This window comes from Tupaia chinensis, unplaced genomic scaffold (assembly GCF_000334495.1).
Source record: "Tupaia chinensis unplaced genomic scaffold, TupChi_1.0 Scaffold000564_1, whole genome shotgun sequence".
NCBI lineage: Eukaryota > Metazoa > Chordata > Mammalia > Scandentia > Tupaiidae > Tupaia > Tupaia belangeri.
The window spans coordinates 196,677-207,531 of NW_006160077.1; the positions used below are offsets into that span (position 1 = coordinate 196,677).

The window sequence follows — 10,855 nt, forward strand, 5'->3', positions numbered from 1 at the left end:
GGGTTATGATTGGTTGCTTTTGGACCAATCATGAGGTGCCGGATATGCAAATTTGAGGGATTCTAGTGGCCAATCAGAGCAAGGTTTCGAAGGTCAGGTTTTTGGAAGGGAACCAATCATGGTAATTGTTTGCTCTCTGAGAAACCTTGGCAGACTCGCTGGTGTGCAGCTTCCCACAATGATGTCTTGTTTACATTTATTCATTGTACATCTTTACAGCATAAACTCTATTTTCTTCTTTCCCCCATCCCCTCCCTCTTGTTCTCCCATTGCCCATCCTCCTTTTCTCCTGCCCCCACCTCATTTCCTGTTGCCCTCCCACACTGGTCTCTAGCATCTACAGTTGCAATATAGTCTTCAGTCTTCAGTTCTCAGTTTCTCAGATAGAGGATATACATTCAGTATATATGTAGTGGGGAATATAATAGGAGGTTTCTCAAAACCTACAAATGTACCATTTTAAAACTCCCTACCCTTTGTCTATATATATGAAAGAACTTCAAAAAGCTTGTGGAGTATGCATTATACACCCACCCCCCACCCCCCCACACACACGTATATACACACATAGATTTCCAAATTTTCTTGCATCAAAGTAAACTCATACTGTACAATTTTTTTTTGAGAGAGATATTTTTTGCAATAGGGCACATGTTCTGGCTGAAGGGACAGAAAGAGAAAGAGACACAGAAAGTGAGAAATCACTGCTACCCCCAACCGCCTCTCCCCCAAGAGGAATGGCCACACTGCAAACCCTTCTTCTCCAGTCTCCTTTTGGGATTATGAGCATGCACACAAACTCACAAAGCATGAATTTTAAACTGCTGGACCCACGACTCAAACCATAGTCAACTACGTGGGAGTCCAACAAGGTAACCATTTTTGCTGGTCCCATACTTATATTTTTTAACAAACTTTTTTTAAATCTCCTTATAAATTTTGTTTATTTGCTATCATTATTATTTTAATTTGACAGAGTTCACATGCATTCAACAGAGAAAGAGAGAAAGGGAGCAGGAGAAAGCTCTACCTCCCATCCCCCGAAGTGGCATGGTCATGCAGCTATCCCTTCTCCTCCATTTCTCCATTCTTTCAGGATTTTGATCATACACATACACACAATCTCAGGATATTTAACAAGCTACTAGGGCCGTGATTTGAATTGCACAGTTGGTCATGTGGGATCCAATTTCCTTAACAATAGGTCATGGGACGGGCTCCCGAGGTATATTTTTAATAATTTATTTTATTTTTATTATTGCTAATTTGCTATAGTGCATGTGCTCTCACCAGAGAGAGAAGAGAGAGAAAGAGAAAGTGAGAAAGCAAGCTGTCAGGTCCAGGACCTGAACTGCAGTTACCCATGTGGGTGTTCAATGCTTCAACCACCACACAACCTGCTAGCCCTCCCCATTGTAGCTTTCATGGTAAGTTTTACCAAACATTAAATTAGGAGTACTTATCCTGCATCAACTCTTCCAAAAAATAACAGAGAAGAACATATTTGAAGCTATTCTATTGGCCTTGCATTTCTCTAATACTTATATATAACACTATCTTTCCTATGCAGCCCTTAAAGTTTTCTATGTAGAAACTGTGAACGCAGAGTTTTATGGTTTTGTTTTTGGATTTTGCCATAGAGCATGTGCAGTGGTGGGGGATAAATAACCCCCCCGGGGGGAATTGCCATGCTGCTATTATTTTATTTATTTATTTACTTACTTATTTATTTGTTATGAGAGGGAAGGGACACAGCAGGACAATCCCTTCTCCTTCATTCTCCTCTCTGAATTTTTGGCACTCATACACATACACGCCAATGTGATTTTCAGGCCACTAGGTACAGGGCCCAAATCACTGTAGGCTGTGTGGGAATCTAGCACTTTAACTTCCTCTCCACGTGCTGCCCCCACAGAGAGATTTATTATTGCGAATAGAGAGAACTTTTTAAAATTTTATCTTAGCCCAGTTGTGTGCTATAAGAACAATTTACAAAAAATAATTGTATAGCTTGTATAGTTTGTATCATTAACTAACAGTAGAAATTACATTTTTAATATTTCATTTATCATAGCATGAAAAATATAAAGCATTGGGACCAGCAGTTGGCATAATGGCTATGTTGCTGGACTCCGCGGTTTGAGTCCTGGACCCGGTGGATTAAACTCACGCTGGGCGCATGTGCATGCATGCCCAAGATCCCGAGAGGAGAATGGAGAAGCGATTGTGGTGTGCCCACCCTGTGGGGGGTGATTTTTCTCTTTTTGTCTCTCTATCTCTGTCTGTCTGGTGAGTGCACACACACTATAGCAAAAACTTCTCAAAAAAATATATATATGTACATATAAAACATTTATGGATCAGAGTGACAAGATAAGGTCAAGACATTTACACTGAAAACTAAAACTTTTGCTTAGAGAATGTAAACATCTCGATAAATAGAAATAAATACTATGTTTATGGACCAGGAAAATCAACATTAATAAGATGAGAATTCTCCTCAAATTAATCTCTAGATTCACATAATTCAAAATAAAATATGAAATTTTCAATAGAATTTTTAAAATCAGTTCTAATAGTTGCACGGGAATGCAAAGCACATGCATTAGTTCCTATAACCTCTAAAAGAACAAGCTTGGAATATTTCGTATTATAACAAGCTGTCCTTTTCAAAATGGTTTGGCATTTTCATAAAAGGTACACACAAAAAATTGATTTTTCAAAACATGCTAATATATGATCAAATCATTTTTAATAGCGGTCTATGGGTAAACAGTTTCTCTTGAATCTTCCTTTCTGTCTTCCATTCCCCAACCATCTATTGCAGGAAGGTTAGTCTCTGGCAAAAATAACCTGGTATCCCATTATGATCCTGCAGTTCATTGTTTTTATTGATCTAGCCACTCTTCTTTTCCTTTTCTTTCATTTCATTTTTTTTTTTTAATTTTTATTGGTTTCTGCCTTAGAGCATGCTGGTTGCTGAAGAGAGAGAGAAACAGACAGTGAGAGAGAAAGTGAGAAATCACCCACCGGGGGTGTGATTTCACTCTATATGGCAATCCCTTCTCCTTCATTCTCCTCCTGGGGTCTTGGGCATGCATGCACACACAACAGGTGTGAGTTTGAAGCCACCAGATCTGGGACTCAAAACATGATTGGCCATGTGGGAGTCCATCAACATAATCGCTACACTATCTGCTGGTTCTGAACTATCCATTCTTAGTAATCATCCATATTTAGACTGAAGATGCCTGTCTTTGGTTCTCTTTGTATTTCTTCATTTCAGATTTTCCTAAGATCTAACCTAATCACACTACAGACTATAGTATTCCCTTACATTCTTCAGAGAGTTGGAAGAGCACAGAGCAGGCAGCTTCCTGAACTTCAGTGTGAGATCTCCAGAGGAGCAGTGTCTGTGCCAGGTTAACCCAAAAGTGGATAGTAAACACACAGAGGCACCTGAGATGTTACTGTGAAGAGCAGCTCAGAACATTTGGCCAGGATGATTTTAGAAATGTCTTTGGGGATATAATTTTTTGGAGTTTAAAAAACCTACAGATTCTTGCATCATAACTTAAATTTGCATTCTGTTCTGCTAAAACTCATTTTCTTCAGGTGCAAGCATGAAATGATGACTCGTGATTTAAAATGGAAAATAGCTTTTGTAAGAATTCCAAAACGCTTCTTTATTTATTTATTTATATTTTACTCTGAGTTAATGTGAAGGTGTTAAATCAGCATTCACTATTTAACATCCCCAGCCTGCCTTTCGGAGGGATAAAGATCCACTTTTCACTGCATTGCTGATGGACTTAGTGAATATTTTAAGCCCATTTCCCTTGTAAACTGCAAAAATTTTCTAACATGTGGAGTTGTTCCAAATATTATCAGAGAATTGATTTGAAATCTTGGTTTGAAACCCTGGTTTGTAATTCTTTACATTTTATTTTGAATTTGATATTACAGATGAAATGGCAAGGTAAGTGTCTGCAGGTAGGATTCCTCCTGATCTACATCCTGACAGCCACTTTGACCTGATGGTCAGTGAAACCGTCTGCTGCCTTAAGACTGTGGAGAATCCCACCGCCTACATACTGAGCTGGTTACATGCTATTCAGTTTATTCTATATAATTCTAAAGGCTGTGACTTCTCTTTCAGCATTTAATCATTTAAAAAATACCTTAGCCCACAGTAGCTTTAATCATGTGTTTTTTGTAAGAATAATTCTTTAAGAAAAAAAGACATAGATACTGTCAAGTTGATAGTGAATTTTATTATGTCCCATTCTTGTGTGGGACATAATACATATATACATACATACATATATACATATATATATATTCTTTGCTCCTATTAGGGAATAGCCCATTTAATGACTGGATATTGACCATGGGGAAAAATTTCCTATCTTTTAAAACAACCAGTCTCCTAAAATGTAGTATTAATAGTGTCATCTGGTTCAAGCAAAGTAACTTATAGCATGATACATTCTAATACATTAAGAAAAAATTTAAATATTTCATAATTGTATTTTAATACTTTTAGTAGAACACATGTTATTTTTGTATAACGCTCCAAAGAGCATGCAAAAGTTTCATTTAGTACTACCAAAGAAAAAAAGTATTAATTTACTGTATTTTTTAGAATGTAGAAAAGACTAGACAAGTAATTACTGTTAAAGACATGCCTTCAGAGAGCTAATTTGTCACACTAATTTAAATTTGCTCACTAACAGATTATCTAAAGTGAAATTTACTTGATCACACATTAAATTCATTTTGCAATATCTTTTCATTTTTGCATTGACTTGGTTATGTATGTGTGCATGACAATTTCATTATTTGTTCAACTACTCAAAGAAGAAAAGAAGAGAAAAACACCTGTGTGCAGGAGCTTCATGAAGTTCCTTGATAATGAGATTAAAGTACAAATTTATTTTTGTGCAGAGCCATTTCAAAATCCCTGCTAAGTTTTTATGTATTACACATTGTCCGTGAAAGTTTGAAGATCCTTCATCTTCAGAACTACATATAGCACTCAGTTATTTCATAATGCCTCACTTATTACTCTCTGTATTTTTGAATTATAATATCATAATGTATAGAGAAAAATGAGTATTAAGGAGTTTAAGCAGTTAGCCCAAGGGTTTAATTCAGTTTGTTTATTCACGTACTTCCATGTCTTTATCCCTTTGTGTTGCCACTGTTCTAACCACATGTTCGGTGTTGTCTCATGTTATTTATTTAACCATTTATGTGATCAGTGTTTTCAAAGGGATTTTCTTACTGTCTCTATGGTCAAGATAACATTGAATCATTACAGTTATTCTCACCTGACTTTTCACCCACTGATGATTGATTATGGAAGGTTTTACCTCTGTTTATCAGCAGTGATCTTGTTCTTAAATCCAGGATGGATTATACAGAGGTATAGTAGTTTAAATTCCAATAATGATCTAGAAAACAAGCAAGAATCCTGAATTAAGGAATTTACATTTTGGTAAAAATAGAAAAAATAATTTCAAATACAATTTAGAACCAGACAGTTCTAGATCACATATTTTCATGAAATATGCAATATATTTTCATGTAAAAACTAGGAAGATAGGTGGGGTGTTCTGGTAACCTGTCTCCGTATATATTCTTGGCTACAGAAATGAGATATTGAATAATTTTTCTGTTGCAATCCTTCATGAGACCCTGCCCACCCTCTGTGCTCTGTGCTTAAGTGTGGAGTGTAGTACCAGCCTGACTGAGAATCAACATTCCTGTCTCCCTCCAAGTCACTGCATATTAGTTTAGACCTGAAAAATTACTAGGATCTCCTGATCTGAATATTTTTTACTTAAAGACTAGAGGTTCAGATGAATCAAATAATTGCCACTTTTAAATTATTCAGTCTTCCTTTGTAATAAATCTCTTTAAACCAAACTCTTTCAGGTAAATGGATGTATTTGAAACGCTGACATTTTTCCACCTCAGAAACAAAGAATCAGTATCAGGTGCAATAAGCAGAAGAGATGTAAATGAACTTCCTCGCAACCAAATATATTAATATTCTTCAGTAATTGGTAATGTCTAAACACTTATATCTAATAATAACTTTTGTTTTGCTACAAAAATAGAATAGGAAGGCTTATAGTGGTAGTGATGACAACACAAGGACAAACTTAAAATTACCTTTGATAATGCTAGATATTTGTATATACTTTAAGATAGATTGGTGTCAGAGTAGAAATGTTTTTAAATGCCGTGTCTGTTACTTATTTGCTATCTAAAATGAACTAAAAAATAAATGTTTTGGGTACTGATCTTGTGATTTGCCATATTTGATGTTTTCTAAATAACCTGTTAAAAAAGCATTTTCTACTTTTTCAATAGGAACCCAGGGGCCCAGATATGACTATCACATCAAATTCAGACTAAGGTAGAATGTATGCTAGAGAGTTTACCATCCCACTTGGGTGTATTCTCTCTATCCTACCTACTCTTTCAACTAGCTAAATAATCTCTCAAGATTGAACAAAAGTTACAAAAGATGTACATTTATAAATTTTTTATTTATTCATTTATAAAAAATACCACTGAGTGTTAATTGACCACAAAGTTTGTCTTTTTAAAAAATAATTTACTATTACTATTATTACTGTTTTAATTTGCTATAGGGTACATGTACTCACTGGAGCAAGAGAGACAGAGAGAGAGAGAAAGAGAAAGTAAGAAAGCAAACCTACAGGTCCAGGACTTGAAACATAATTGGTCATATGGGAGTCCGGAACCCCAACTACCATGCTATCTGCTGCACTCCACAACCTTAAAATTTCCTTCTACATATCTCCTTTTACTCACATGTGTTCCCCTTGATTATACATAAAATACATGGCATGTCTAGTAAAATCCATGATATATGTACAATTTAAGTATATTTGGGAATTTTTATATCTTTCCTTTACTGATTGCTAGCTCGAATTTGAATGACAGTATAGTTTTTCAAAACTGCCATTAACACCTAAGATGCAAATAGGATAAATGAATAAACTTTCTGGTTGTTTTCAAAACTTTAGGCATTAAATAGCATTCAGCCCTTTGCTGTGTAGTTTACATTCTTTGTTCTTTAATATAACAACATTTCAATGACTTGATTTGACCTTAGGGCACTGTTTGCTAACATGCAAAGAAGTGTATACACTACACAAATTAGAGTTCTACAATCAAGTTTTCGTGTTTAAACATACTTATATTTTATGAAGATTTACTCCCAGATAATTGGGGAATTTGGCAATATCACATTAGAATGAAAGTCAACCCTATGATAAGGCATATACTTTTATAATACATGCAAAAGGGCATTTTTTACCCTTCGGTATAAATTTAATTAGGCCTTAATTCTTAGTTAAATATATGGTTAATAGTAACAAAATTATTTAAAATTGTCTAATGTATTGAAATATTTTCTAATATTACAGGTGATGCTGAATAGAAAACACAATTATTCCCATTCTAATATTATTTTAAGCAGATTACTGTAATGAGTTAGAATAAAAATATATAGCTTAATTCTATAAATACATAATAATTGCTATTAATATTCCATACATATTTCTTCTATTTGTATTAATTTTATATTATGGGATTATAACATTACATTTTCATCCAAATTTTATGTTTTCTTTCTTTCAGGTAATTTACTTATTTGTATATAAAACACAGCAACTAGAATATATGGAAAGCCAGAGAAACATCTCAGAATTCATCCTTTTAGGACTTTCTTATAATCAGAACATACAAATATTTTGCTTTGCACTCTTCTTATTTTGTTATGTTGCTCTCTTGGTAGGAAACCTTGTGATTCTTGTCTCTATTTTATGTAGCCCCCTTTTTCACCAACCGATGTATTATTTCCTCACCCATTTATCTTCTATGGACATCTTCTATACCTCTAGTGTTACCCCCAAATTAATTGGTGACTTGCTAAGAGGGACAAAGACCATTTCCTATAGTAGTTGCATGTTGCAGGCTTTTACCATGCACTTCTTTGGAGGTATTGAGATCTTTATTATAACTGCCATGGCATTTGATCGCTATGTTGCCATCTGCAAACCTCTCCACTACATGATTATCATGAACAGGACAAGGTGCAATCTCCTAGTTTTAGCTGCTTGGGCTGGGGGTGCTGTGCATTCATTTCCTCAGTTGTCCATGACAATTAGTTTACCCTTCTGTGGCCCTAACAAAATTGATCACTATTTTTGTGATATTTTCCCTTTGCTAAAAGTTGCCTGCACTAATACTTACATCACTGGTGTCCTTGTGGTCGCCAATTCAGGTATGGTTGCCTTAGTTACCTTTGTTGTTCTATTTGTTTCTTATGTCATTATATTATTCACATTAAGAAATCACTCAGCTGAGGGAAGACGCAAAGCCCTTTCTACCTGTGGGTCTCATATCACTGTGGTCATTTTATTTTTTGGACCTTCCATATTTATCTACCTTAGACCTCCTATCACTTTCCCTGAGGATAAGGTATTTGCACTTTTTTACACAATCATTGCTCCTATGTTCAATCCCTTAATCTACACTTTGAGAAATACAGAGATGAAAAGAACTATGAGAAAAGTTTGGTGTCAGACATTGTTTCCAAAGAAAGCACACAGTTCATTTACAGAAGCTTATCGACTTAACAATTTCATAAAGAAAAGAACTAGGTAAATCGTAAAAGATAAAAATGATCTCCTAGATTTTGTACTAGGGGATGGCCAAGCTGCAATCCCTTCTCCTCCATTCTCCTCTCAGGATCTTGTGCACGCACGCACTCGTACCTGGCGTGAGTTTAAGCCATCGGGTCCAGGACTCAAACCATGGTCGACTATGTGGGAGTCCAGCGACATAGCCATTACGCTAACTGCTGGTCCCGTTCTGATTGTTTTTTAAAACTTTAGTCGTTAAATAGCATTCAGTCCTTTGCTGTGTAGTTTACATTCTTTGTTTCTTAATATAACAATAGTTGAATTGACTTGGCATGATCTTAGGACACTGTTTAGTAACATGGCAAAGAAATGTATGTGCTGCACAAATTAGAGTTTTACAGTCAAGTTTCAGTATTTAAACATATTTATATTTTGTGAAGATTTATTCCCAGATAATCTGGATAATTTAGCAAGATCATATTAAAATGAAAGTCAACCCTATGATAAGGGACATACTTTTATAAAACATGTGAAAGGGCATTTTTAAATTTTTGGTCTAAAGTTAATTAAGCCTTAATTCTTAGTGAAACCATATGTTTAATAGTAACAAAATAATTTTTAAATTTCAAATAGCATTTAATATTTTCTAAAATTACAGGTAATGTTGAATGGGAAAACATAATTATTCCCATTCTAATATTATTTTAAACAGATTGGTGTAATGAGTTAGAATAAAAAATATATAGCTTAATTCTATAAGTGTAATATAATATATAAAAATATAGAGATATATGGATATAATAATTGCTATTATATTCCATAAATATTTATCCTATTTTAAAAATATATTATTGGGATTATACCATTAAATTTTCATTCAAATTTCATGTATTCTTTCTTTCAGGTAATTTACTTATTTGTGCATGAAACATAACAACTCGAATATATGGAAAGCCAGAGAAACATCTCAGAATTCATCCTTTTAGGACTTTCTTATAATCAGAACATACAAATATTTTGCTTTGCACTCTTCTTATTTTGTTATGTTGCTCTCTTGGTAGGAAACCTTGTGATTCTTGTCTCTATTTTATGTAGCCCCCTTTTTCACCAACCGATGTATTATTTCCTCACCCATTTATCTTCTATGGACATCTTCTATACCTCTAGTGTTACCCCCAAATTAATTGGTGACTTGCTAAGAGGGACAAAGACCATTTCCTATAGTAGTTGCATGTTGCAGGCTTTTACCATGCACTTCTTTGGAGGTATTGAGATCTTTATTATAACTGCCATGGCATTTGATCGCTATGTTGCCATCTGCAAACCTCTCCACTACATGATTATCATGAACAGGACAAGGTGCAATCTCCTAGTTTTAGCTGCTTGGGCTGGGGGTGCTGTGCATTCATTTCCTCAGTGGTCTATGACAATCCGTTTACCCTTCTGTGGCCCTAACAAAATTGATCACTATTTTTGTGATATTTTCCCTTTGCTAAAAGTTGCCTGCACTGATACTTACATCACTGGTGTCCTTGTGGTCGCCAATTCAGGTATGGTTGCCTTAGTTACCTTTGTTGTTCTATTTGTTTCTTATGTCATTATATTATTCACATTAAGAAATCACTCAGCTGAGGGAAGACGCAAAGCCCTTTCTACCTGTGGGTCTCATATCACTGTGGTCATTTTATTTTTTGGACCTTCCATATTTATCTACCTTAGACCTCCTATCACTTTCCCTGAGGATAAGGTATTTGCACTTTTTTACACAATCATTGCTCCTATGTTCAATCCCTTAATCTACACTTTGAGAAATACAGAGATGAAAAGAACTATGAGAAAAGTTTGGTGTCAGACATTGTTTCCAAAGAAAGCACACAGTTCATTTACAGAAGCTTATCGACTTAACAATTTCATAAAGAAAAGAACTAGGTAAATCGTAAAAGATAAAAATGATCTCCTAGATTTTGTACTACTTTGCTAACTTGAATGGAATAAAGGAGGAAAATAGGATTTAGAATTTTAAAGTAATAAATAAAATCAAACACTTAAGTTAGTATAAAAAAGTGAATTGAAAACTTAGATAATTTTGTGTTGTATTAAGTAAGATAGTGTAGGGGGACCAGCAGGTGGCATGGTGGTTAAGGCACTGGACACTCCCTCATGTCCGA

General features: G+C 34.8%; 2 protein-coding genes across 2 annotated transcripts; both read left to right on the plus strand.

Annotated features, from left to right (window-relative positions):
• The first annotated feature begins 7,722 nt into the window (after positions 1–7,722).
• Positions 7,723–8,709, plus strand: LOC102487475 (olfactory receptor 4P4-like). The gene has a single exon (XM_006157900.1). The coding sequence runs from the start codon at positions 7,723–7,725 to the stop codon at positions 8,707–8,709; it is 987 nt and encodes a 328-aa protein (XP_006157962.1).
• Positions 8,710–9,633: 924 nt separating this feature from the next.
• Positions 9,634–10,620, plus strand: LOC102487880 (olfactory receptor 4P4-like). Its single transcript, XM_006157901.1, has one exon. The coding sequence runs from the start codon at positions 9,634–9,636 to the stop codon at positions 10,618–10,620; it is 987 nt and encodes a 328-aa protein (XP_006157963.1).
• Positions 10,621–10,855: the final 235 nt, after the last annotated feature.